This window comes from Guillardia theta, assembly GCF_000315625.1.
Source record: "Guillardia theta CCMP2712 unplaced genomic scaffold GUITHscaffold_25, whole genome shotgun sequence".
Taxonomy (NCBI): Eukaryota; class Cryptophyceae; order Pyrenomonadales; family Geminigeraceae; genus Guillardia; species Guillardia theta.
This window is the reverse complement of record NW_005434649.1, coordinates 315,859-341,850: the sequence shown is the minus strand read 5'-3', so window position 1 is coordinate 341,850 and position 25,992 is coordinate 315,859. Positions and strand designations below refer to the sequence as shown.

The window sequence follows — 25,992 nt, the reverse complement described above, 5'->3', positions numbered from 1 at the left end:
CCAAATCAATAGATCGGAAGAAAAGATATATTACAGGTCTAACTGAAAAATATTTCCCAATAAATTTAACTTAATAGTTTATGGAATTGTAAGTTGGTTATGTTCTGGAAACCAATATCCTATAAAATTTGAGGAGATCTTCCGCCTGGACGGAGAGACGCCATCACACAAAAGCATCGGGCAGGATCACAGGAGAAGCGAACGAAAGATGGACGGCGATGGGAAGAGAAGGAGAGAAGGGGGTGAAGGGGAAGGCAGAGGAAGGGAGGGCATGTGAAGAGGAGGTAGTGAGAGTGGAAGGAGACGAGAGGACAGGGGTTGCAGGAGGATGAAAATACGAGTGAACGAAGGTTGACTTCCTTGACCAAGGGGCGCTCTTGAAAGAGGAGGAAGCAGAGGAATGGAATGTCAAGTTTTCCAGTGAGGATAAATGATAGTGAATGAAACATATCAACGAGTGCCAGTAGAAGAGAACTACCACTTGAGGTGGGCAAGTACGTGCAAAAGGATAGGAGCGGAACCAGAGCAAGAAGACCTGCCTTTCCCACACAAGTGAATCATAACAATGCACTCAGGATTTATCGTCGTCAGAATGTCCTCAGATGGATCAAATAGCGATACAGGAGAGTGGCTGGTAGAAGAGAAGGTGGCTCTGAGGAGTGGCCGGGCAGCCAAAATCTACAGGTGCGACAGCTGTTGTTCCCCGACATCTATTCTCACTTGAACATTGCCACTGGGCACAAACTGACCTTGTAGTTCAGCACACACATCTGGAAGCACTTCAGATGGACAAAGAACGTCGTGGTAGCGTTGTATGGATCCCTCATCATGTTCCAGCAGGTCATTCTTTCCTCCTTGTGCCATGGCGGAGCTTTGAATGACGATGGCGGCAGGGACTGATCATGGTTGGAGTCTTCTCATACGTCACCCCGCGATGGATCAGCGTTCCTGTGCTGGGCGCGTATGCCCTTCACGTGTACTTTAGCCGAGCACGTATCACTGGTATCATGCACGTGACGCTCTTGAGGAGGACGGAGGTTTGATCTATCCCGCGTCAGGCAGTATGGAATGGACCTGGTTCCGAGGGCTGGACGTACATATCTTCGGCATGGAATACTACAACTACAGGATCCTGATCCCCGATGACCTGAAGCTGGACGACACCAAGTGATAACCGCAGCTCCTTGCGCTCTAGGGCATAGCTGATGGTGCTCGTACAGATACGTTATAGGGCAGCACCCGCACGGTATCTTCGCCCTTGGGCAGATTGCCTGGATGTTCACGAGCTACAAGAATCCACTTTACCGCCGCTTTCCCTTCCTGCGCAACAAGGTGAATCTGAACTGACAGAATGCGTATCGGTTGTTGAGGGAGGCGGCCGCAGGTGCATTCTACCGGAGCCTCAATCATCTACTTCATTCCGTTTGTGAGAGAACTTTTCATGATCTTTGGGCACATCGACGTCTCTCGATCTGCCTTGAAGCGAACCCTCAACAAGGGCTCTAGCGTGGGGATCGTTGTCGGGGGCGAGGTGCGTGCGAATCGCAGCGAGCATCTTGCAGCTGGGATGAAATGTCCTCCAGGCCGAAGTACTCCTTGCCAGAAACGATGAAGACACGGTTGTGCTCAAGGAGAGGAAAGGTATCGTTGTTTCTTGCCTGCAGCTGCGTGTTGAGAGTGGTTCCAGGGTTTGTCAAGCTTGCGCTGCAGAACGGGGCGGACTTGCTGCCCACATACTGCTTCCACAACACCAACGTGTTCCATATAAACACGTCTCTCCTCCGAGGTTACGATGGACCAGTGAATGCTCTAGCTTCTGACTTCCTCCTGCTAGGGTTTCGCAAGTGGCTGCAGAAGAACTTCAAATGCTCGATCCCTGTCTGCTGGGGATGGCGGGTGAAGTTCCCTTCTCTTCCTTATGCCTCTCCTCCTCCTCCTCCTCCTCCTCCTCCTCCTCCTCCTCCTCCTCCTCCTCCATTCTTGGCTGATAGCATTGGTGCAGGGAACGCCTCTTCCTCATCCCGTGCCGCTCTGCCTCGCCATCGGAGATCCCATAAAGGTGCCAAAGCCTTCGCCCGGACAGGAGATCACCGACAAGATGGTCGACGAGTACCACAAGAAGTACGTGCAAGGAGCTCTGACCATTTGACAGCTGACCTCTTCTCCTTGTCTCAGGTACATCGAAGCTCTCACGAAGCTCTTTGAGGAGTGCAAGGCTGCTGCCGGATACCCAGAGGATCGCATGCTTAACGTGAGTGTGAAACGTTTGACCGTTGCATGGCAAACGCCGACAGTGACAACTGGCAGGTGGTTGATGCTCACTACGTTCATCCTGAATGCATCAAGGCCAAACTGCTGTGAGCGCCGCTAGAGTGCGTGACCGTCACGGGGGCGCCTTCAAGCCCCTACCATGACCTGTCGGCGTAGTGAATGTCAGTGTGAAGTATTGAACTAAAAACAACTTGAACTTGGGCCCCGGGGCCGCGGAGTTCTTCGACGCGAGATGATCCGACGAGTAAAGGATCTGACGCCGCGCGCCGAGTCGGACAGTACAGCGATGCAAGGGCGCCGGCCAGTCCGATCGAGGCCGCAGTCCGACCGAGTCAGCCTCAGCCGTCACGGTGGGGACGTTCGGGGGCCCGGACTCAGGGCCGTCGAGTCCGCCCAGGCCGCCGATGATCAAGTCACGGTCAGTTCAGTTCTCGGAAGTTCGCGTCCGTCAGTTGGGGGAGGCTCGTCGGAACAACGAAGTGAGGTCAAGTTGATTTGCTGTCAAACGTTTGAGCACCCCAGGTAGTATAAAGTACCCTAGTTGACAGTCTTGTTGGTCCTGATATATAGGGTGGGGGGTTGGCTATGTGACTTGGAGTGGGGGTGGTACCAAGTTTGATGTTCGGCAAGCTGGACGATGGGAGGAGGGTGGGTAGCGGAAAGGTGGGAGTGAGAGGAGAGGAGGAAGAGGAAGGAGAGATCGACGAGTGGGGCAAGATAGAGATCTGAACATCAAGGTCAGAACGTTGAACAAGAGACGGTCGGCAGAACCCCAAAACGTATTCATTTCAAATCAGAACAAGGAGCAAACGAAGGACAGGGTCAGGATTTCAAGGTGTATGGGAAAGGTTAAGGGAGCCTGGAGGAGACAAGGTGAACAGCGTCAAAAAGGAAAACTGTAGAGGAAGAGTAGGATTGCCATGACGTGTTTTCACTCGATTGATTTCTGTTTCAAAGGTAGTGGGAATGGATGAAGATCACCAACCCCCCTTCCGTGCAACAAGACGGTATCACTCAACGCAAGAAGTTTGATGAAAGGCTCCACTGTCCATGTAATTGAAATTTAACTTGACTGAACGAACGAAATGAGAAAAAAAAGTACCATCAGTGTGATATTGAGCTTGAGAGTGAAGCTTACAGAGAAAGAAGTCTACCTTGCGCAGAAGTTGTTGCTCAGGTGGATACGCATCTTGCATTTCAGGTGTGTTGAGTTGAAAATGACATCGTCTTCCTGTGCTATGCGTAACACCTTGATGTCAGGAGCAGAGAGGCTGTGTTCAAAAGTTTGTTTCTTCGCATGTCTGCAAATGTTTTACGTCAAACGTTGAGAAACTGGTACGACCGAGCCGTGTCTGGGTCGCAGAATAGCAAGTGGTCTCCCGACGACCTTTTGATCTCCTCAAGATATTCGAAGGCATCTCATGTGAAGAAGAAGTCGATGATGAAGAAATCCGTGGGGTACGGCGAAATGCCAAGTCTACACGACTTGATAGAAAGGTACGACTTTTGGGTGAAGCACTTGGTCAGAATGAAGAACATCGTAGCGCAAAAATCTGATTTCTGGGCGTTGGCCTGGGACGTGGATGAAACGGAGGAACAGTTGGATGCGATAAATTTCATCAAGGCTTTCTGTCGGATGCAATTGATCAGGCGGAAACTGATAAGCTACAGAGAATCTTTGATGACACTCGAGATCTTCTTCCTGCGCAGTTGCATCAATCGAAAATTTGTCGGTGAGCAGACTAGAATGCTGAAGAATGCAGCAACTCTCATACAGAAACGGATTCGGGGGATTCTCGGAAGGCAGAAAGCCGAAGAGTTGGGAATGAAGATGAGAGCCATGCTGGACTCGATCCTCCTGAAGAAGGAGTCCATGGCGATCGGTCAGAAGGTCATAATCTCTCCGCACTTGTTCTACCCTTGTCACAAGCTCAACAAGAGCAAGGGGAAGATTATGAGGAAAGAATTCAGACAGGGAACCATTGTCAAGATCCTAGGAGACAGATGCCGGATCTTCTTCGACCACGTCATTTCTGAGATCAAGTTTGGCGAATACAAGTACTCGCATCTTCTCTTGTTGAAGGACATCCCGAGGCTACAGGATGATCCACGGGCAGAGGTCTTAAGCCCAAGGCTCCTCGTTGCTGAGATCGTCAACGGGATCGTTGAGAATGCTTGCCGCGAAATCGGTTACAGCCGTAGAGGACGCTACACCTACAGGCCTCGCAAGAAAGCTGACGTCAGCTCCCTGAGACCCACCAGCTGGTACGGTAGCAACCGATCTTCGCAGCCACACGCAGACGGCTTCAAGACTCCCTACATGACGAGGAGGGAGACGAACGGGCGAGTGCTAAGTTCGCAGAGCCGCTCGCTCCCCCTTCCCCTGCTCTCTCGCAGAGACTCCTTGTTTCTGAGCAGCAGAAGCGCAACCCTGCACCCTTCGCCCCGTGTGAGAGAGGAGACAACGGTTCTGAGGTATTCAAACCATTTACAACAGAGATATTAATGTAATAAATCTTTAACAGCAGCCGCCCATTCACATTGTCTATATCCTTCACTTGCACTATAAAGTTTTGAGTAGATGGTTGCCATCGACCCCCCTCCATCAGAGTGGCTTCCTCGCTCCCGATAGAGACAGAATCATGTCCTCTGGCTTCCTCCCTCCAGTCCAGATAGAGATAGAACCATTTCCTGTGGTACTTCTGTCCTTTACATATTGTGGATGCTCTCAAGTCTGTCCAACACAAGGTTTGCCTCAGACGTGAATAGGAGCCCGAGATACTGAGTTGAATCAACGTCATCGTAGTTTACATGCCGTCCGATCTGACGGAGGTTGGGAGTCGAACGGCTTCTATGGTATTGATCATCGCTTGTAAGGTTGGGTAATGTCGAATAGCTGTGCGATTTCAACTTCGCAAACAAGTCCTCGTGAGAATCGAAACACATGTCATCGTCAGGCTTCATTTCATGGTCTTCGGCAATGCTTATATCCAGGCTGATTTCCACCTGCTCTTTTGCTACAGATTGTACGGATTGTTCCCTTGTGATCGACTTCACTGAGGCATAGTCTGTGCTCAAATCCATGCTCCTGTCACTGCACGAGTAAAACCATTCTTTTGCCTTCTGGTCACCACATTGCAACTTGAGCTCCTCAAACAGGTATAGGTCGGCAACACTTACTTTCGAAGGAGTTCTGTTGCACTTTGCGGCTAAGTGATCTAACTGGCAATCCAATTTTGAGCCACACATCATGCCTCGTACTTCAACTATTTTTGGATTAGATTGTCTTCAAAGGTGAACAATCTCAACAAGTCATCGCATCAGCGACATCACAAACAACGCATGACGCATTTCAGAAAGGCATCATGCGTTCACCACCAGTCCTAGAGTAGTTCCCTTGCGCACCCTTCAGCCTCTTCTTGCTTGCCCTTGAATCCAGTACTCCCCTGCTCCTGTCCCTCGCATCTTTAAACCTTGTGTCTCCCACGTGACTTGAGCTAGTCACGAAGCTGATCATGATCCTTGAGGTGGGGGTCCTTTTGCCCTTTCACCCCTATTTAGATAGACAAACGTTGGGGTGACAGTAGTACCCCCACCATACTCTCTGTTTAACTGGCAAGCAAGGTGCTCCAGGGGCTCGTGACCCCTGAGCAGTAAAAAACATGGGTAGCGGGAGGGGTGACGAAAGGTCGTGTATTTTCTAGCCGATTCTCTAATAACATTGTATATGGTATTGCAGCCGAAAAGACGCACTTTGCCTTCTCATTGCAAAAATCACTGGACCCGTATTTTTACCTTACTTGTACCGGTATCGAATGGGTCGCTGCGAAAAACCTTTTGGCTAAAATTATGTATGAAGAAGTCAGGAGCTGTAGTAAAAGAGACAAGGTGAGGGAAACAGTAAGGCAGTCAGCGAGGAAGCAGGAAGGGCTTGGAGGTTGAATCGACGATAGCAAGCTGAAGGTCTGGACAGAGCTTGAGAGATTTGATTGACCTTCAGAACTCGGAGCAAGTGGTACGTCATTCATTGCGTGCAAAGCACCGACGTCTGTTGTCAACGGACAACATCGTACAAAGACGATGGAGAGAACACCGCGCACAAAGCAGGACAAGTCAAGTGTAGCTGCTCTATACCTTTATGAAGAGCTTCGATTAGCTTGTGGTGAACAGACGGCGAAGCTCTGGCTCCACAGCCCTGAACGCGTCAGTCTCTATGAGAGACGAGATCAATGCCGAAGGGTTGAGCTTGACGTTTGTCCTCCTTCCCCTCGTTCCTCCCGATTGGAAGACAACGCCATCTACAGGTCTTTACTCTTGGAAGAGATGCCGAGAGATGATCAACACGAGGACGATCTTCTTAGCGCCAAGGAGATCCAGAGGATGCAAATGGAGGGGGCAGAAGATCCTCACCTTCTTGGGCTGCTGTTCACCGCAGATGCAAACTTGGTGCTCGACAGGCTGCAGAGCTCATCGGAAGCGGCCTCGAGTGCACGCAGCTCTTAGTTGATAATTGTGCTTGTCGTTAATCCATCAAGAATCCTTTTAAGTAAAATCAACCTTCTCGTTAGAACTTCCGCAGTAGTGTTCGGCAAAGATGCCTGGGCCCTCTGGCCAAACGTCCGTTGGCTTCAGCTGCAGTCACAAGCAAAGGGAGTTAGATATATTGATACAGAATGCACGCAAAGCTCTCACATGTACTTCTCGACGGCATGGTGACGATTTCCGCATCTGCCATCGAAATCCGATCGCCTGACAGGAACAAAAGTCAGCTTTGCCTTGATGGCTTGTCAAGACAACATCCAGCTGTCGCTTTCTTGTGTGCTGCAGCCTCCTCTGCTTGTGCTTCACTCGCAAGGAAATCACCCACGAGCCGAGCCGTCCGATGTTGCCCTGGTGGAGAGAGAGAAACAAACAAGGGAAAATGGTCCTGTCAGGCTTGGCAGGAGGGTTTGAGGTATACGAACCTCATATTTCCTCGGCACGTCGCACGTACCATGATGCATACGGTACAGGCAAAGTTCACGGAACCGAGCTTCCCACTCGAACTCTTTGTTCCTTTTCTGCCACAGTTTGTCCGCCCCCCGAACCTGTTATTGAAGCGCCAGTTCACACCCCAAGGGAACAATTGAAAGTTAGAAAACCTGCCACATGAAATCCGCTTCATCCAGACGCCGTTTCCTGTTGTCGTTTGAGAAGTGCTCGTCGAATTCCCTACCATCCCCAACTCATCACCTGCTTGAGGAAAGGAGTCCCTTCCGCTGCAAGATTCGCTTCGTGAGGCGTCAGGCAGTGAAGGTCGGCAGCAGAGGCTTTCACCTGGTTGAACACCCAACACCCTAACCGCCGCAGCTTCCCCTTGTAGGGCACGTTGCCTGTTTGCAAAGGTTGTTTAGATCTCTCCCCTCTCCTCCATGCTCTTACAATGCCCGAATCTCGCTTTGAACTTGAGCAACTCCTCATATTGTTTTTCCCAAATAAAAGTCTAGCATTGGAGTAGTGTCAAGGGTTAGCAAGACCAGGGATTGCAACCTGAGTATTCCATTGAAACCCTATTCCACACATCATTTGGATCTTCAGCTCTGAGAGCCTGGACACTTGCGTCAAACCGCAAATCATCGCACATGCAGAAAGAGCGCTTCTCATCCATACCTCTTCTGTCTCTGCATCGCACGCTGATTTGCCGACCAGTTTCTGAGTTGTGAGCAGATACAGCTTGACTTCTCTGTGGGACGAGAGACAGAATCTGATGGGCTGCCTTCCGAAGGAGATGATTCTGATGAGGTACCAAGTTATACATGCACACATGTACGCCATACACATGGGCTGCAAGGATGAAGAACAAACTGACTGAGGCCCTTAAATAGTCCACACTGCAGAATTTACCGCTTCCTGATCTCGAAACTTCGAACATAGCATTCCCCTCCTGCCGAAACGAGCCTTTCTCAGCAGTCCCCTCTCGACACCACCACCATGACACACCTTCCAAGTCATGCACCCAAGACTGCAGCCCTTCTGCACGTGGACATGTCCATGATGCTGTCGATGCAGCAGCAGGTGGGAGTATCCTCGGGACCAGCAGACCTCGCTGTCTCTGCTGGTTGAATTGCTCTTCTTGGCTGGTCTTTCAAATATTTCTGTCCTGTTGCCCAAAAAGTCTTAAGATGGAAACCGAAGTTGAAACAAGGAGCACAACACAGCTAAAAGATAGTACTGTTATCAGAAGTATGTACCTGTTTTGGCTTAACACATTCCCATCAGGCTGAGAGTTGACCAACTTTAACATCTGCGAAGTGACAACATTCTTGCCCATCTTTGCCTTCTTACACGTTGTTGAGGATGGGATCGCTTGCTCTTTGCAGCCCTTCGTCATTTTCTTTGTAGCAGGAGTTGACAGGACATTCTTTTGACTCCGTTGACCATGGGTCTTCATCGCATCGTCGCAGACGGTTGATTCCGGGAAACTCAACCCCGATGGCTCGGAGCTGTGAGAAACTTGCTTCACATCGCAGCGACTCCCATCTGAAGCTAGCACACCACTCAGCAAATCTTGTTTCTGGCTCCCGATTTCCATGATGAAGCATCGATCGCGGAGATGCTGGAGCTTCCCACCCATAACTGACGAATGAGGTGATCGGTAGGTGCTGCTCTTGCAGGGTGGCCCTTGCATAATCGGGCCGGCTGTTGACCCCCCTCGGAGCAAGTTCCTCTTTACCATCATCTGAGCTACCCTGTTCTCCACTTCTTCTGGCTTAGAGTAGCGTACCGGGTCCCTCTCGACCAGGATGAACGGAGAGGTACCCAACCTAGTTGCTTTTGCTCGAAATGCCTCTGATCGGCCGACATCCTCATAGAGCCAGTTGAGGCTGTCAGGCAGAGCATGTTGCCAGTTGGTAACGCTGATCAGGAGGACCAGCAACCTGGTCGTCATGCTCTGTCCTCTCGTCCTCACCACCGCTCCCCTCATCTCCATTCCACCATGACGGTGGCCCCCTCCGCTCTGAGGCAGGTTTCTTTCAGTACACGTTGCCGTACAGGGCAGGCCCGGGCCGGCCCGAGTTGCCTGGCACTGTCAACCAAGGGCCCGGTGTGTGAACTTTACCCAAAGTTAAGTTAAAAATCAGACGGTACGAGGGAGTCACTACGGCAAGTATATTTACTCAAAGTTAAGTCAGATCAGGTATTGAGAAAATCAGATAACTAAAAGCTCAGTTATGTTAGACCGTACCAGAGAATTGAGCGAAAGTTTGAGGGCCTCGAGCCGCTGCCTTGACCAAAAAACTCCGGCCACTGGGCCACCCCCAGGTACCCCCGGCCGGCGGGGCCCTACTCCTTCAGTTGACTGGGTAGCGGAACTTGACTTTACTCAAAGTTAAGTTAAAAATCAGAGCTTATACCTTCCAAAGTATCACTCAAGGCGGCAAGTACATTTTGTGCTACCACCCCTCCCGACCCCACCCAACCCCCGGAGAAGCCCGCGGGTCAAATAGGAACCAGGCTTCTCATCGCTAGGGAGAGGAACCCCTCCTTTCGAAGGCAAACACGCCGGTGGTGGATGCCCTTTTCGTCACCACCAGAGGTAGTCCGGTGGTCATTTGTTGCGTTGGACTACCCCTGTTTTCACTTTCAATTGTGGTCTTAAGTACCCCTCAGATATCACCCTACCCACCTGTGTTCCTGCACAGGCCTGGTCTGACCGACTAGAGAACACATCGGAAAGGAAAAAAACTGATAAAAAACAGTACCCCACCTCAAACTTGAAATGCTCAGTACAGTACCCACCCCTCTGATAGATGTTGAAGTATGTACTACCCTACTCCAAGATACCGTCCCCGCTGTAGTTATCCTGTACCCCTATATTCCTATCTTTTCCAGGGGAGGTGGTTGGGGAATCTTCTCGGGGAATGGAAGTCACCCTACCCCCTGCAGTAGCTCAATTTTGATCAACCGACCCAACCCCACCCACTATCTCCACCCACCCCCTTTGATCCCCACTGGCCGTAGACCTCAGCCAGTAGTGAGCCAATTTTCATTAATTATCCTTCCTCCACACCACCCCTTCCCCTCTAGCCCACTACCTATCCTACCCTAGCTAAGTGACTACCACCACCCCTTAGTCACAGTACCCCTCTTTCCAATAACAGCCATCACCTTCTCAAGGTTTCTCTCGGTACTCCCGTGCCTCCTTCAACTTTTCACCACCCCTCCCCTCGACTCCCTCACGACTCAAGACGGGTCACCCCGTCTCCTCCACACTATATGACTTTCCTGTACCCCTTCCCACCTATTGACTACCCTATCCACCGACTACCCCCTCTCACTATGACCCACCCTACAATGTACCCAGATTTTAGTGAGCAGCTCGCCTCAGAGTTGACCCGACGCCACCCATGTCCATGCCAACCGACGGCATGCACCGTCTCTAATCTCTGCTTCCTGCCTCGCTGAGACCTCCTCCTCCTTCTCCTCATTCTCTCTCCTTCCTCCTCATCCTGCTCGCCACGCCTTATCTTCTCTCATCTTCTCCGCTGCATCTCACCAGAAACAATCTCCCCCATTCCTCCTCCTTGAGATAAGGTCTTCTCACTTTGGTGGGGTTTGATACACCTCCTGGTTTAGGCCATCCTCCCTTGCCTTCTACCTCGAACAAACAGGCGCTATCCTACTGAATTCTACATCCTGTACTTCAACGCTGGAAATCCCTGATGCCAGCATTTTACCTCAATACACAACGTCTTTCAAGTGTGAACCCCAATTCATCGTGAAACCATAACAAATGTCAGGTGACATCTCTGCGCTCCTTGTCGAAGTCAACCTGACAAGTATGCAGAGGGGCAAGTACACCCTGACGACTTTGAAGCACCCAGCGAGTCCATTCCGTCAAGGCAGGATACCATCCTGTCCACGGAATCCGAAGAGCAGTTTGCATGTTACTCAAAAGCAGTGCCAAATGGGCATTTCAGTGCAGATTTTCAGAGAAGTGCATCTCAAGCTTCAAGGACAAGTATCAGGTGAACATGTCCCGGCGGAGGTTTGTGAGTTGCTGACTGAAACGATTCAGATCTGGATTCACAACGTCTTCTCGGAAATCAGCTTCTGTCGCCCTTTCCGAGCGCCGAGAGATGAAACGGAAGCAAGAGGCATCTAGAGCATGGCCAGATCCCCGCAAATACTCCCCGAGGTAGTCAAATGTGGGTGAACCCTCTATTGAGATGATTTTATCTCCCAGATCATTACGATTGTTCAGCCTGCAAAACCCACTCAGGAAGCTGTGTATCCGTGGGATAGAGTGGAAGTGGTGGGATCGGATCGTGTTGTTTGTCATCGCTCTCAACACCGTCCAGCTAGCCATGATTGACCCTTTTGACGTACTCTCGTTGAGCTGCTGGACCTGGAAGGTGACATGCTGACAGGTCCCCTCGATGAGGGCATGCTCCTCGTCTCCGTCAGGCCGTATGGTTATTGTGGGAAGTGGGGGACGGGCAAGACCTGGCCTCCTGCAGGAAGGGATTTCCTCGACTTGATTGGAAAATTTTTCTCTGCCTTCTTTGTTCTCGAGTGCGTTGCAAAGATCATAGCTCTGGGCCTGTTCTGGGGGTCAAAGACCTACCTGGCGGAGCTTTGGAACTGGTGAGTGAGCCTCGTCTGCTGCAATGTCTGTGATGAGATATCTTACTGGTTGCTCACAAAGGTTGGATTTTGTGGTTGTAATAATAGGTATTCTGGATTTTATTCCCAGTGGAGGACAGGGCTCAGGAAATCTAAGTGCACTGCGTTCACTGCGCGTTCTGCGGCCCTTGCGAGCTGTAAACAAGTTCCCTGAGCTCAAGTTTTTGGTGGTGCTCCTGCTGCAGGTGAAGGCTCGGCTGCTCTTGTTGCCGTTGTAACCCCTGTTGCAGTGCCTGCCAGCCCTGGGGAACGTCATTGGCGTCTGCCTTTTTATATTCTTTGTTTTCGGCATCCTCGGAGTTCAACTGTTCAGCGGTAATTCAGCTTGCTTGCGGAGGGAGGAGGAAACTTTTGTGTCCGCGTCTGACGTGAGACTACCAACAGGGTTGATGCGAGGGGTGTGTTTCGACATCGACACGGGGGTGGTGTCGGGGGACGGGTCGAGCTGCTGGCTGGGGCCTCGTGACACCGACGAGTGGGTTTATTTCTGGGCGTCGAAAGGGATGGACGTAACGTCGGGCAGTCACAGCGGGGGGATGTTTCAATGCTCCGTTGGACAAGAATGCTTGCTCCTGGGGGAGAACCCGGGGCGAGGCGCCATCAACTTCGACTCGATCGGCGGTGCGATCACAACTATCTTCCAGGTGATGACCTTGGAGGGGTGGACGGACATCTGCTATCAGATCCAAGACACTGTTGGCTTCTGGAACTTCCTGTACTTTGTTCTCCTGGTTTCTCTCGGCCCTTTTTTTGCGGTCCAGCTCTTCCTGGTGGTGATTGCGATGAGGTATTCGCAGCTGACGGAGGAGTACAAGAACAAGAGCAGCGAAGTGAAGGTAGAGAAGGTGGTCGAGGAATTCATTGCGAACCCTGCAGAAGGCAAATCTGCAAAGGTTGCTCCAGAGTCGTCCGTACACTCCCCGTTGAACGCTCGTGAACGGTTCACGAGTATGTCTTGGGATGACATTGAAGCAAGAATGCGGAACGGTGGGTCAGTGAATCTCAGCCTGAACCAAAAAACACCCAAGAAGACAGGGCTGTCTTGGTTGAAGTTCAAGCTCAGACTCCTTGCCAAGTCTCCTGCGTTGACAAACTTCATTCTTGGAGTGATTACAGTCAACACCGTGTGCATGGCGACTGGAGGGATCTGCACGTACGAACAAGATTGGTGCCCAGGATTTCACGCTTCTCTGCAAATCATGAATCTTATCTTCACCGCTTGTTTCGTTGGGGAGATGTTGATCAAGATGATAGGGCTGGGCACCACCTTTCGATTTCCCTTCCTCAAGTACTTCCAGTCCGGCCTCAACATCTTCGATTTTGTGATTGTTATGGCGAGCGTTGTCGAGCTGCCGTCTGTGATTAGCATGTACATCTGCTTCACTGAGAAGCCGACCCCGAGCATGCTGGGGCAGCAGGTAGACCTGTCGGACGTGGTGCAGGTCTCGCCGGACACTCTCACTCCACAGATTCGAAGTTCCCTGATCGTCCCCAAGGTCCTGAACCTGACGGGCGTTCTCAGCATGAACCCACTGCAGTACTACAACTGCGACGGGAACGGGGCTACATCCGTGCTGAGGGCCTTCAGGCTGGTGCGTCTGACTAAGTTTCTACGGGCCATGCCAGACCTGCAGAAACAGATTCGCATCCTCGGATCCGTGATGAAGTCCGTCAGCGCGCTCATCGGTCTGATCCTGATGATGCTCCTCATCTACACGATCCTGGGGATGAATGTGCTGGGCGGGAAGATGATCGACCTGCTGTCCAACGTAGACCTGCAGCGAGGCTCCGCGGTCTACGTCCAGTTCCCGTGGGACATGAATGGCGGGGAGCCACGCCATGGGATTATCAAGGCGTTCGACTTCATCAACCACTCGCAGACGCCATGGCACGTCTACGTTGAGTTTGGCGACATCGACCCTGTGGTCAACCGTTCCCTGGGAGGGCGCCTCGATAGCAGGGGCATGATATGGAGCGCCGTGGATGGTGATCCAGTCCTGAATGTGCCTAAAATTGTCTCTGCCTCGCCACGATTCCACTTCGACGATCTAGGACATGCCTTCTTGACTTCGTTCCAGGTCATGACCATCGCCAACTGGAACGATGACATGTACACAGCAGTCGCAAACGCGGGGGCAGCGAGCGGATTCTGGTTCTACAGCCTGATTGTTTTCGGGAACTGGATTCTGTTCAACCTGTTTGTAGCCATTCTGATCCAGAAGTTCGGAGAGCTGAAGGCGCAGGCGATAGAGCAGAATGAGGAGCTCATGCAGAAGCAGCTGATGGAGAAGCTGGGGCATCTGGAGGAGGGGGAGCTGGGATCGAGGATCGAAGAGCTGTTCACTGAGATCGACAAGGATGGGTCAGGGGAGATCGACGTGTACGAGTTCAACGACGCGCTGGTCATGCTGGGGATCAACTACTTCAGCAACAAGCCGAGGGACCTCAAGAAGCTGGTGCAGAAGTATGACACGGATGGGACCGGCAGGATCAGTTTCGATGAGTTTGTGAGCATGATCGTGGAGCTGCTCGCCAAGGCTCGCATCACCATTCAGTCGACCACCATCAACAAGGTGCACCTGCAACACAGGGAGACGCAGAGGAAGATTCATCAGCAGCCAGTGCCCGTGGAGGTGGTGGAGAAGAAATCCTGCTTCTGCTTTCCTCCCAACTCGATTGTGCGCAAGGGCTGCAAGGCGGTGATGGTGAACAAGTACTTCGAGAGGTACATCCTGCTCTGTATCCTCATGAGCACAATCTGCCTCGCGATTCAAAACCCGTACATTTCTGACACGAGCGTGATGTCCGCCTTCCTCAACAACGCCAACTACATCCTAAACGCCTCCTTCACCCTGGAGATGATCTTCAAGATCGTCGCGCTCTCCTTCCCAACTTACATCAAGTCTGGATGGAATCGGCTTGACTTCTTTCTTGTTGTCACCAGCGACATCGATGTCCTCTTCACCGTCATCCTCAGCGGGCTCAACGTCAACCTTGGGGCCCTTAAGATCTTCAGAATCTTCAGGATCTTCCGAGCCCTTCGCCCCCTGCGCATCTTGTCGCGAGCCAAGGGGCTGCGGGTGCTGGTGATGACAATGGCGAGCGCCGTGAAGCCGCTCATGAACACTGGGATCCTCTGCGTGGCGTTCTGCATCGTGTTTGGAATCTTGGGGATGCAGCTGCTGGAAGGGAAGATCGTCTGGTGTAGCGACCCGACGGTGTGGACGATGATGGAGTGCGTGGGGTTGGACTCGGATGGGAATGCGCGGCAGTGGACGCACTACAGCTTCAACTTTGACAACCTGGGGAGCGCGATCCTGACGCAGCTGATGCTGGCAAGCCAGGACAACTGGCCGAACCACTTCTGGTCAGGCGCCGACACCACGAGCAAGATCACGGGGCCTGAGGAGAACAACCAGCTCTTCATGGCGTCGATCTTCTACATCGTCTCCCTGCTGGTGGCCGGTGCTGTGATAGTAAACATGGTGGTGGGCGTGTTTGTAGACTGCTACTTCGCTTCCATGGAGGACTACACCAAGACCGCTGCGGAGCCGACAAAGATTGTCCTGAAGCTCCCCGAGGTGTTCGACGACCCTACGTCGGGGATCCGGCTGAAGGCGTTCAGAGTGATCAGCCACTCCAAGTTCGATCTCTTCATCGCCTTCTTCATCATCACCAACGTGCTCACCATGTCGTTCGAGAGCTTCAAGCCCAGCGACTGGCAGAACCGATTCCAGAAGGTCTGCAATTTCTTCTTCACGTTCATCTTCGGCGGGGAGTGCGTGCTCAAGATACTTGCGTTCCACCCCAAGAGATACTTCAGGGGCAACTGGAACAAGTTCGACTTCTTCATCGTGATGACGAGCTTCATCGGCATCATGATTGACAACGCCGGTGCGGCTCTCGGATTCAACCCCACCATCCTCAGAATTCTCAGGATCTTCCGTATCTTCCGCATCCTCCGCGCCTTCCGCATCTTCAAGACTCTCAAGGGCCTGCAGGCCATCGTGGCGACGCTAGGGAGCTCGCTGCCAGCCATCGGCAACCTCGTGGGAGGCCTCTGCCTCCTCTTCTTCATCTTCGGCGTGCTCGGCGTGAACCTCTTCGGCAGCATGTGCGTCTCAGGGGACGAGGGGCAGCCGGACAACCTGGGGATCCGGTGCATGTTCACCGACCCCGACTACCTGCTGGAGAGGCACGCGCACTTCCAGGGGGTCGGCATGGCCCTCCTGACTCTCTTCAGGACTGCCAGTGGGGACAACTGGGGGGCGCTCCTGCCCATCTTCGGGCTCGCTGCCCCAGCAAGGACGCCCGTGCCGCAGGACGTGTGGGACCTGTACGTGTCCAAGTTCGGTTACGATCCCTCGGCAGGGTGGAAGCTGCACGCGAGCGCGAACTTGACGCATTTCTCGCAGCACTCCTCAGACGCCGCCATGTACATCGCCGCCAACGCGCTTCTCAAGAGGAACGAGTCCATGACCCTGTACGGGGAGGACACTGAGAACTGGATGAACCTTGCTCAGCTGGCGCTCCCTATGTGCCTCACGGACTCGGAGGCAAGCTTCCTCGAGGAGATGGGACTGATGAATTGCTCCACCCCCGGGCAGTCCTCCTCCTCGGGCTACGTGGCTTGCGTCTCCAGCTGCGGCCCGTACAACGCTGCAGCCCCGGCGATCTCCTCCATCTATTTCTACCTCTTCTACTCCATGTCTGGCTTCATCTTGCTCAACATCGTCATCGGAGTGCTGATGGACCAGCTTGAAAATGCTGAAGACACAGAGAAGGAAAGTCACGACCTGGTGCCCAACGCCAAGGAGCTGAGCGTCCTGGTCTTCAACCGGATCTACCGCAGGTGGCACTTTCAAGCTCGCAGGTTCGCGATGCAGGCAGCGTCGCATCATCATCAGGAAGAGTCTCCCCTGAGCCCCTATCCTGAGCACGCGAGCTAGTCGGGGTCTCGGTCCGAGCACGCCAGCCTAGTCAGGGTCTCGGTCCTACCTTTCAGACTTCTCCTCCTCAACTCTTCAGTCTCTCTCTCCCTCTCATTTTTCTCCCTCCTGGCCTTGTCAGGCTTCAACGTGCAACTCAACTTGAAGGCTTGTTAGCCAGGGGTTCAAAGTTTTTCCGCCGCGCCGCATCTCAGCATTTCAGTTTCCTCACTGCCCAACTTGAAAATCAAAAAAAAAATACAAGCAATGTCTATGTGATAGTAGCAGTAAAGCAATCATGTTCAAATCCGAACCCATCAATCCCAGCGGGCGGCTGACCCGCAGATCATCTCATCCTTGATCAGTGCTCTGATGTAGCGGCCTCTGATTCTAGTATCTGACTTAGCATCCTGAGACTTCGGATCATGGTTGCCGCCAGTTTCAGTTTCAAGTTCCTTCCAGTTCGCCGGAACTTCCGAAGCCAATTCAGTACTACAGTCAACTGCCGCCTGATCTTCAATGCAAAGATCATCCGTGGCAGTGGATTGACTCGCCGATGATGATGCAGCGGCGGGCCGCACGGTACAGGCTTTACTCCGGTGGCAAACTTAAGTTCATGATTCAAACGGAGTTTGAAAATCAGTAACTTGGCAGGTGACGGTGACAACTTGATCCGATGATCAGCCTGAGACTCGGAGCCTCACTGAGTAGAGAGGCCGCCCCCGCTTGCCGGCGACTGCGAGACTGCCAGTCACCGGGGGGGTGGGGGTGGGCGGCCGCCCCCGGCCCCCCCCCACCCGGGCCCCCCCCCGCCCGGGCCCGGGCCGCGGGAGCCTGAGCCTGAGTGATCACGCCGAGTCGGAGTCAGTGCCAGTGCCTGCGGGCCCCGGCCCGGGGCCCGGGGCCGGCCTGGGCGGTCCAACTTGAAGGTAACTTAAGTAAGGTTACCATGCCCCGGGCCGCGGCGGCCCTGCCCGGGCCAGACTCGGACCATCGAACGGTCTGACGGTACTCGCCGGACTCCGGAGTCGGCTGGCTCAGCTTCAGCCTACTGACATCTGTCACGAGGTGGCACGGAGTGTAGTAACAAGAATGATGACGCCGGAGACGGGATAAATGAGTTCACCTGGTCAGCATTGTGTAGTAAAAGAAGGTGCTGACAATCTAAACCGGGCGTCGTCCTCGAAAAGGAGTGTTACCTACGAGATCTTTCGGGATCGATGCGTTTAGGGATCGGATATTTTGTCATCAAAGAGGAGTCATGTCCGTTCGATCGCTTAGGAGAAGGCAGTTAGCAGGATTTGGGGGCGAGGCAATAAATACGGGTCGGGTGTAAAGGGAGGAAACCAGCAGAAGAGACTACAATTCAGCACTCAAAATTGAAGCAGGAAGAAAGTTTTCGATATCGATCGACACTACACATTGTGATTTTATTCATACGTAAACGAAATTTTCTTGTCTTGAACAGAAAGGCGAAAATGGCCGGAGGCAATCCCGACCAAACTGCATTATCAGCTGAGCCTAGGGCACAGCATTCACGGGATCAAAGATCATCGTCGGATTCGAGCACAGCACATCTCTATTTCTACCAAGAGCTGCGTGCGAGTTGCGGGGAATCGAAGGCGAACGAGTGGCTCTTACGAAACATACGATCTAGCAAGGCATCATCAGGTCAAATATGTCGAGACAAGGAGAGGAGAAGATCGTTGATGTGCCTTGAGAACGCCACAAGTGTGTCTCACATCAACATGAGAAATTGTGGGCTCCGAACGCGGTCAACTAGCGTGGATCTTCAGATTCAACCGCCCTCCCCTCAGTCAATAAGGTCCGAAGATTCCGTCATGGACTTGAAATCCATTTACAAGTCTTTGATAGAACAGAAGTGCACAAATTCTCAAAGTGGGATTACGAGCCGTGAGCTTATGGAATCTGACGACAGCAAGTGCTTCCTTGGGTTACTGTTCACATCGGAAGCGTGCAACGTCCTCGATAAGTGCATTACCTAGGATGGACTAGAGCTGATAAAGACACATACTACGATAAATAAAAATTGTAACAAGATTGTTGACTTGCCTTAAACTTGGGCATGTCTTCTCCTCGCAACTTGCCACCCGTGCATATTACACGAACATAACATACTTGATGATACCAGTTCGGAAGCGCAAAACCAACAGACGATGCGGATTATGAAATAGTCATACGTATCAAGCATTTCATTGATTTTTGAACGGATTCATTATCTTTGAACAAAAATTCAATGCCCGATTGACTTGCAGCCTATGATACATGTTTCCTACTATGAAATTTGCACACTCTTTCAACATTCGATTGCATCGTCCAGAACCAAATTGGCCTCTGACGTGTAAAGTAATCCAGCTTTTGATCCGAGCTTGGTCTGAAACTTCTGCATTTCCTTCTTTTTGAGTATCGCTTGAAGCAGACAGTCAGTAGGCTCCATAGAATCAAAAAACGACTTAGGTGTGGTTGGTAGGCTAATGGCTGTCGGCACGCAGTTCAAGGACAAGCCTTTCTTGTTTCTGGTCCCCTTTGCTGCCTTTTGTAGCTCAACCGAGCTTGGTCTCTGCCTTGGCGAAACTGGTGAGCTGCCTGGTTCAACGGAAGACGTTTGCGATCGAGTTGGTGAAATCGAGACGGATTTTAACCACGAAGAAGCCACGTCGACTCCACAAGTCCTGCTGAGCTCCTCGAAGAAGAACAGCTCTGCGACACACAGCTTGTGTGATGAGCATGGACTGAGTAGGTTGGTATCGCAAGACTGCTTCATCTTGGTTCACTTGCCCTCAGCCAATCTCGGCTTGCTCGCGTTCAGTCCTTCCGGAGTCTTCAAACTTGTTTTTGGCTATTTGTTCTTGCTTCTGCTCTTGCTTCTGCTCTTGCTCTCTCTTATTTCTATGCTTGCTTGAGCTGTCCTCTCTTTCTTTCTGCACAACGCTCTCCTTGGCCACTTGTTGGAGTGTAGTTGCCCTCGTTTACGTACTAGCGAATCTGACGTACTTGGTTCTTATAAATGGCAATTTGGGGTTTCAATTTTGAAGTTCTTTTTAAATATTTGAAAATTCTGGATGATGTTTCTGAATATTTCAGTGAAGACACGCGAACATTTGAGAGTTTTCGCGATGCTCGATTTTGAGGGGGCGGAAAGGCAAGGACTAAACAGGACCACCCGTATATTTCCCCTAAAAAAGGGGGTGGTGTACGATCGCACCGCTGAACAAAAGGTTTTTGCTGAAAGAAAAGGCCTTTGTGGTAGTTTGTGTTGCCAGGTGGGTGTTGTTGTTACAATCCATGGGTGGGTGCTCACAAGTTGAGCTGAAGGGGTGGATGGGTACTCTTGACTGATGTTCACCCCTCTATTTGTAGGATTTTTCTGGGGTATTGAACCCACCTTGGAGGTTGAATTGGGAGGTTCGGCTGCAGGTGTGGCCTTGAGCTGAAGGAAGGGGGTAGGGGTGATATCGACCTCTTTGTCCGAAAGGTGGGTGATGTCATACTTTTAAAAAGCTCTGATAAACAATTATAAAACCATCAAAACTCATCATGAGCTACCGACCCCCTGTTGAGACCGGGCTGAAATATGTCTGAGGGGGTATCGGCACTAATCCGAGGGGTGCTTCGACACTGTGTAGTAAAACTGTACTATACATCGAGAAGGGGTGTGATAGATATATTTCAGTGGGGGTGGGTACAGCTGTGCATGACCATGGGTCATTTTCGTCACAGCAGAACGCTAAAAAGAACTTTAACCCTACGAGCTCCGAGCACTACATGCACAACACAAAAAAGTCAAATTTGTACCGAATACCTCGATTAAGTATAACTTGCTAGTCAATAGATCTTTCAGTATGTTGGCTACAAATCGTGCCCGTCGCGAGCGGCCGGAGGACCGGCACTGAGCCGGGCTTTGGCAGCTCAACTTGCCAAGCCGGGCCCGGGCCCTGCCCACATAACCATAACCGTTTGTAACTGCTAGTATGTAGGAGAGTCAGGAAATGAGCAAGGCGGGCACAGAAAAGCGAGTGAGGGTGAGGATGGAGCATGAGACAGCAGCGAGGTTGGCTAAGATAATGCTGAACGCAGTGGACGATGGCGAAAATGATTCTGACGTCGATTCTTCCATGCCGAGAAATGAGAGCTTGTCGGAACGAGTGCAGTTCGAAGCACCACGGCATGAGAAAAGGAAGGTGAAAGGACGATGGATCTGGCAAAAAATTGATGAGGATGCAAGGAGCGTGACAGAGGGAAATCAAGTGAACCAGCGATCTCCAAGCGTCAAGTTTGGTGTTGAGGAAAAATTCGAATCGCACAACAACAGCAGGAGAAATCATGAGGAAAGTCAGGGGAAAGGCATATCCACAACACTCAAGAGCAGTAACTACCCGTATGATAGTGCTGTGTATGTCAGATCATTGATGGAGAGATCTTCAATCTTGCCAGGCGAGGAGATGGCAATGAGGGACGTTTGTGAAGAGGACGATGGCGGAATGGTTGAAACAGTTCAAGGCAATTTTACAGGAAGAGGTCTGACTTCAGCAGAAAAACGACTTGCTAAGGCAAGCCTGGGGCCAGTGTCTATGATGTACGGCTACTTACAGGCACGTTGACTTGACATCCTGAAACTTCCATGCAGGAAGTATATCATCATTCCACTTGCAATTTTGTTTGCAGGGTAAGTTATGGAGTTCGAGAGGAGGGACCTTCGAGATCTTACTCGCTGATTTATTGTGCACTAGGCTCTTGCTCTTTTGCAAGGATGGAAGGTTTTCCATGAGCACGAACTTCGACGTGTACGACCTCTGCAAGTAAGCCTCAACAACTTCGAAATCCACACCTGCATGTACTGCATTGATCTAGCTCTCAGGTCAAACCCCCATTTCCCCTGTCAGAACTATCGTCCATTGCTGGCTCCTCCAATCCCTCTGCAGCAACAGGACCGAAGTGGAGGGGTTCAACCTGCTGATCCGAATGTCATGTATGCTCAATCAAGATTGACAAGGAAAACCTCAGGGAGATCGCGCTTTGTGAATGCAATGATTAAGCACATACAAAGCAGAACAGAGACACCATGAGGAAGACTTTGCACAGTGTAAACAATTTATTCTTTTTATTAACATTAGACTCCGCATGTACAACAATTGATCGTGTTTCATAATCACAAACTTCTCTTCGGTGAACTACATCTAAGGATATCACGTGCTGTCGCAACTAAAAACAACTTGTTTCAAAAGTTCCACTCTCGCAGAGGTTTAGCTTCGTTCCGCTGTTCTCTATTGGATCCATGTTGAGAAGATGCAGGAAGCAAGAGATCAATCCACGGAATAAAGCAGTTCATCGGATCTTTTCCGCATCCGGTCTTCTCCCAACCTGGCACTGGCCCGTAAATGATTTGATCGGAATAAATCTTTGGACCCTGTCGCTTGTTGCACCCAAGCTCAACGCTCCTGCGTGCTCCTCTGTTTTCGTCTGAAGCATTGCGCTGCTTCGACGATCCCGCATTTATCTGCACGAACGGCTCCTGGACCCTTGACGACTCTGGGCTTCCTTCTCCATCCGCTGCCAGACGGTGTTTGGGCGCAGAGCTAGCGTCAAAAATCATCCTGGCGATGATGTCTTTGTGGACCTGCTCTTCCTGCGTTTCGGACAAGTGCAAGTTCAGCTCCGCTTGAGTGCATAAAACTTCTGTAGAATATGATTCCGGCATTGTATCACGGTTGAAGAAGAATAACCAAGATATCGAAGACAGATAGGTCCTTGGCAGAGAACGTGGGTAAGTTTCAGTCCCCTCTCTTCAGATCCGAGGCTGTAGAGGACTCAACAAGCAAGACTATGCAGTGTCTTGATCAAGAGAGTATCTCACAAGCACGAGATGAGGAGGAGGAGACACAATTGATGGGTCAATGATGAGAACGAGGCAGACGAAGACGAGGAGGGAGTGCGGCAACAAAGATATGATCGCGGCTCCAGGCCCAGTGTGAAAACAGGAGGACGACGATCTGGTCACGTAACTAATGGGGGCCCAGGGATTACCGAATAGGGGTTTCTAGTTGACGAAATTTAAATTTGGCTTCTCAAATTATCTGACAAAAATTCTGATTTTCATAGATAAATTTGGATTCACAACAGGACATTGCTTTCACAGTCAAAACTTCTCCTTGTAAAAACTAAAAAGCAGTAATTAAGATCCGAAAACATTATATGATTGGTATTGTTACACTGAAATTCATACCCTTCTTTAAAAATTATATACAGATATTTTGTACCTTCTACTTCAGCAGTTAGTTTATAATAATACCAAAAACGCTTGAACAGTACAAATTTCACCATCTATAACATTTATAGAGGGCAGTTACAATTCAGAGAATACTTTTGGGGACCAGATGTCAACACATGGGTGGGGTTCTCAAACCCGAATGAACCCAACACATGGGTACATTTCATATTCAATGGGGAGGTAGGGTGTGAAGTATCTCCGAAAATTTGCAAGGGGGTACAAAATCTGTCAATTTGGTACTGTCGAAGGGTCAACGTCTTGTAGAAACAGTACCACATTGAAAATGTTTTTAATAATATAAAAGTTATAGCTTTGTAAAAGTGATTCGATTCTCGTGCAACGCACTGCCTCAAAGCTAGCAATCACACATATCTGTAACGGCCCATGCATTCGGTAACCGATGTGAGGTGAACAGGCATCGAAATGCAATGGCTAGCAGTGCAGGAGGGCAGGGAGGGATCAGGGAGGTTTTATGGCGATGAGAGGACGACGAGGGCAAGATAAGAGGACAAGTACCACGAGCAGTGAGCTGTTGGTAGATCTATGGCCCACTCGGAGCAGGATGGTGACCGTTGGAACCGATTTGCCCACAGATGTTGCTTGTCGAAATTTTCTAGCTTGAAGGAAAAAAATGAGCCAATAGATGCATTGCTGCTGAACGTCATGTCAGTTTTGACTGTTCATGGTGCAGGGCATCATGAAACACCTTCTGACGGCTCTGCTTCTCTTCGTCAGCACCGTTGCGGTCGCGTTGTTCGCGACTTCTGGCAGAAAAGAGGAGAGCGTCATGATACCCCGTCATGTCCGAGCCGCGGCATTGAAGCAGGTCTGTGCTTACCATTGTGCTTGCGATTGAATGAAAAGCATCTTCTATCTCGGCAGAGGATGCAAACTCTCTGGGCCGAGAACCTCCCGGACAAGAACGTCTTCGACGACTTTGACAAGGGCTACAAGCAGCCGCCCTACAAGAAGCAGCCGACGGAGAAGAACGTCTTCGAGGACTTTGACAAGGGCTACCATGCTCCCAAGTACCACTCACTTGCAGAGGAGAAGGATGAGAACCCGTTCGACAGCCTGCCCGACAATTACCCTTTCAATGAAGTTGCAGGAGGGCACGAGTGGCACCACTGGGACGGCGACAGCCCCATGGACGCGCTGAAGGAGCACAACGTGCTCGACACTGGCAGTGAGGACGAGGCTTACCAGATAGGAGAGCACAGCCTGGGAAGACCGTTCAGGTAGGAGGAGAGCAGCAAGAGAGGAGGGGAGGGGAGGGGAGCAGGGGCAGGGAGAGGACAAAGAATAGGAGACTCGGTGACGGGAGTGGCAGGGAGTACAAGCCGGAGAAGAATGTGTTGGACGAGGTGTCAGACGACAAGCCCTACGTGTGGGGAAAGACGGACAAATCCATCCCCGAGAAGAATGTCCTTTCGGGTCTGTCACCTGACTCCGGATACCCTGACGAGTGAACTTGTGTCTCCCCGATCTCATATCTCCTCCTCCTATTCATTTCGTCTTCTCGACTTGTTGTCTGCTTCCCACTCTTTCCACCGGATGCTCCTCTTTGTTTCCTCCGTTGATTGTACTCTGCTCTGCTGCCCACTCATGCTGGACGCTGCTCATCGGGATCCTCCAAGGAAGAAAAAGCTGAAAGAAACATTGTCTTGTTTGTATTGATAGATTCGGTACTTTGGGTTTGCTGTGAAATTATACATCTCAACCTCATCATCAAAATTTTGCCCTTTCCTAACATACTATTTCCCATGTTTCCCTCCTCTTCTCCCACCTCGTGCAGCTGCCCCGTTCCCTTCCTCTCTCTCTTCCTGCTCTCGCTATCTCTCCCCTTGTCCCTACCGCTCTCTCTCTCACCCTCCATTCATCTTCTCCATCTTCTTCCCTGTCATCGCTTCCAGGAGAACCTCGGGCACCATCGACCTGCAGGAGCAGGTGATTGCGAGCCTTCTTCCTCTATCTCCCGCACCATGTTGCGGCCCGTAGCCCATGACGAGGGGAGCAGCGTCTCTGATCCCGCAGGATTCGCAGCGGAGGGAAGCAGGCTCTGTCACTTTATCAGCCCAGCGATAGGAGGAAGCGAGTACCTGACGAAGGAACTCCGTCCATGCCGACATCCTTGTCCTTCCCCACGTTCTCTTCCTCCTCCACCTTCCTCAAGTCCTGCAGTACCTGCGTCTTGATGCTGTTGTCCGGGACTACAAGCCTTGTCAGGCTCGTCTGCAAGGAGTTTCGAGCACGTCAGCCTTACCGACAGTCTGCGGCTGCAGCCAGAGCGGGCGGACAGAGCTGAGCACGTGGGGCATGTCGATCGTCTCTTGCTCCTGCAGGGCCTCCGCTCCAACGCCTGAGGAGGAAACGAGAATAAGAAAGTCGAACAAGGGAGGAGTTGTGGAGACTTTGATTGCGGGCATTACTGCTCCTGTCTTTGCCGTTCTGCCTGTCATGATCGACCCCGTGCACACTCTCGACCTTCTCCTGCAGAGCTGCGACCTGCCGCTGCAGCTGCTCCTTCTCGTCCAGCTGCTTGCTCAGCTGAATGCCGATCTCTTGCGACTGAGCGTTCAGCTCCTTGACCGCGTTCTCGAGGGCCTTACTCCTCGTCAGCTCCATCCTGTAGAGCTCCTGCGTCTCCTGCAGACTTGCCAACAGCTCCAGTCGCTCAGTGTTGAGGGCGAGCACCTTCCTCCCGACCTCGTCTGTCTGCTCCTGACACTCTCCCTGAACCCCAAGGAGCTTCTCCTTGTACGCCTCCTCTGCTCTGCTCGCTGCTTGGGTCCAGCTGCTTCTCTCTCGCTCGTAGTCTGCCTTGACGCTCACAAGCTG

General features: G+C 51.4%; 11 protein-coding genes across 11 annotated transcripts; 7 read left to right on the top strand and 4 right to left on the bottom strand.

The window, feature by feature from the left end:
• The first annotated feature begins 979 nt into the window (after positions 1-979).
• On the top strand, positions 980-2,472 carry GUITHDRAFT_152035 (hypothetical protein). The gene is made up of 11 exons (XM_005834528.1): positions 980-1,002; positions 1,059-1,080; positions 1,147-1,167; positions 1,221-1,332; positions 1,385-1,531; positions 1,584-1,641; positions 1,688-1,786; positions 1,835-1,896; positions 2,003-2,121; positions 2,176-2,251; positions 2,308-2,472. Exons 2-11 carry the CDS (start codon positions 1,064-1,066, stop codon positions 2,359-2,361), a joined length of 765 nt encoding a protein of 254 aa, XP_005834585.1. The 5' UTR covers positions 980-1,002; positions 1,059-1,063; the 3' UTR covers positions 2,362-2,472.
• A 1,096-nt stretch (positions 2,473-3,568) lies between these two features.
• On the top strand, positions 3,569-4,777 carry GUITHDRAFT_137375 (hypothetical protein; the record flags this gene model as incomplete). The annotated part of the gene is made up of 1 exon (XM_005834527.1): positions 3,569-4,777. One exon carries the CDS (start codon positions 3,569-3,571, stop codon positions 4,775-4,777), a length of 1,209 nt encoding a protein of 402 aa, XP_005834584.1.
• Positions 4,778-4,980: 203 nt separating this feature from the next.
• Positions 4,981-5,520, bottom strand: GUITHDRAFT_106590 (hypothetical protein; the record flags this gene model as incomplete). The annotated part of the gene is made up of 1 exon (XM_005834526.1): positions 4,981-5,520. One exon carries the CDS (start codon positions 5,518-5,520, stop codon positions 4,981-4,983), a length of 540 nt encoding a protein of 179 aa, XP_005834583.1.
• A 1,059-nt stretch (positions 5,521-6,579) lies between these two features.
• On the bottom strand, positions 6,580-9,199 carry GUITHDRAFT_137374 (hypothetical protein; the record flags this gene model as incomplete). The annotated part of the gene is made up of 10 exons (XM_005834525.1): positions 6,580-6,729; positions 6,829-6,903; positions 6,964-7,020; positions 7,236-7,358; positions 7,504-7,643; positions 7,801-7,858; positions 7,921-8,094; positions 8,251-8,307; positions 8,353-8,410; positions 8,502-9,199. 10 exons carry the CDS (start codon positions 9,197-9,199, stop codon positions 6,580-6,582), a joined length of 1,590 nt encoding a protein of 529 aa, XP_005834582.1.
• Positions 9,200-11,480: 2,281 nt separating this feature from the next.
• Positions 11,481-16,535, top strand: GUITHDRAFT_86293 (hypothetical protein; the record flags this gene model as incomplete). The annotated part of the gene is made up of 9 exons (XM_005834524.1): positions 11,481-11,666; positions 11,756-11,898; positions 11,960-12,122; positions 12,168-12,322; positions 12,461-12,889; positions 12,944-13,295; positions 13,476-13,699; positions 13,913-14,444; positions 14,556-16,535. Coding segments are annotated over 9 exons (4,164 nt in total), but the record flags the coding sequence as incomplete, so codon positions are not given.
• Positions 16,536-16,639: 104 nt separating this feature from the next.
• Positions 16,640-17,169, top strand: GUITHDRAFT_152034 (hypothetical protein). Its single transcript, XM_005834523.1, has one exon. It carries the CDS (start codon positions 16,644-16,646, stop codon positions 16,884-16,886), a length of 243 nt encoding a protein of 80 aa, XP_005834580.1. The 5' UTR covers positions 16,640-16,643; the 3' UTR covers positions 16,887-17,169.
• A 1,174-nt stretch (positions 17,170-18,343) lies between these two features.
• Positions 18,344-18,871, top strand: GUITHDRAFT_106586 (hypothetical protein; the record flags this gene model as incomplete). The annotated part of the gene is made up of 1 exon (XM_005834522.1): positions 18,344-18,871. The coding sequence occupies one exon, from the start codon at positions 18,344-18,346 to the stop codon at positions 18,869-18,871; it is 528 nt and encodes a 175-aa protein (XP_005834579.1).
• Positions 18,872-19,083: 212 nt separating this feature from the next.
• On the bottom strand, positions 19,084-19,850 carry GUITHDRAFT_152033 (hypothetical protein). Its single transcript, XM_005834521.1, has one exon. It carries the CDS (start codon positions 19,648-19,650, stop codon positions 19,183-19,185), a length of 468 nt encoding a protein of 155 aa, XP_005834578.1. The 5' UTR covers positions 19,651-19,850; the 3' UTR covers positions 19,084-19,182.
• Positions 19,851-20,875: 1,025 nt separating this feature from the next.
• Positions 20,876-21,689, top strand: GUITHDRAFT_106584 (hypothetical protein; the record flags this gene model as incomplete). Its single annotated transcript, XM_005834520.1, has 3 exons — positions 20,876-21,462; positions 21,514-21,552; positions 21,617-21,689. 3 exons carry the CDS (start codon positions 20,876-20,878, stop codon positions 21,687-21,689), a joined length of 699 nt encoding a protein of 232 aa, XP_005834577.1.
• A 415-nt stretch (positions 21,690-22,104) lies between these two features.
• GUITHDRAFT_106583 (hypothetical protein) lies at positions 22,105-22,584 on the bottom strand (the record flags this gene model as incomplete). Its single annotated transcript, XM_005834519.1, has 1 exon — positions 22,105-22,584. The coding sequence occupies one exon, from the start codon at positions 22,582-22,584 to the stop codon at positions 22,105-22,107; it is 480 nt and encodes a 159-aa protein (XP_005834576.1).
• A 1,259-nt stretch (positions 22,585-23,843) lies between these two features.
• Positions 23,844-24,755, top strand: GUITHDRAFT_162655 (hypothetical protein). The gene is made up of 3 exons (XM_005834518.1): positions 23,844-23,980; positions 24,037-24,392; positions 24,485-24,755. The coding sequence occupies exons 1-3, from the start codon at positions 23,852-23,854 to the stop codon at positions 24,621-24,623; spliced, it is 624 nt and encodes a 207-aa protein (XP_005834575.1). The 5' UTR covers positions 23,844-23,851; the 3' UTR covers positions 24,624-24,755.
• Positions 24,756-25,992: the final 1,237 nt, after the last annotated feature.

What these genes read in the sequence shown, in the direction of transcription:
- GUITHDRAFT_152033 (XM_005834521.1), bottom strand. Translation starts at nt 19,650, where the DNA reads ATGAAGCAGTCTTGCGATACCAACCTACTCAGTCCATGCTCATCACAC.
- GUITHDRAFT_162655 (XM_005834518.1), top strand. Translation starts at nt 23,852, where the DNA reads ATGAAACACCTTCTGACGGCTCTGCTTCTCTTCGTCAGCACCGTTGCG. An exon ending in GAGCCGCGGCATTGAAGCAG is followed by an intron (nt 23,981 to 24,036) that starts GTCTGTGCTTAC and finishes CTATCTCGGCAG; the next exon opens with AGGATGCAAACTCTCTGGGC. An exon ending in AGCCTGGGAAGACCGTTCAG is followed by an intron (nt 24,393 to 24,484) that starts GTAGGAGGAGAG and finishes CGGGAGTGGCAG; the next exon opens with GGAGTACAAGCCGGAGAAGA.
- GUITHDRAFT_152035 (XM_005834528.1), top strand. An exon ending in CTGAAGCTGGACGACACCAA is followed by an intron (nt 1,168 to 1,220) that starts GTGATAACCGCA and finishes GTGCTCGTACAG; the next exon opens with ATACGTTATAGGGCAGCACC. An exon ending in TTCCCTTCCTGCGCAACAAG is followed by an intron (nt 1,333 to 1,384) that starts GTGAATCTGAAC and finishes AGGCGGCCGCAG; the next exon opens with GTGCATTCTACCGGAGCCTC.
- GUITHDRAFT_152034 (XM_005834523.1), top strand. Translation starts at nt 16,644, where the DNA reads ATGTCTGGCTTCATCTTGCTCAACATCGTCATCGGAGTGCTGATGGAC.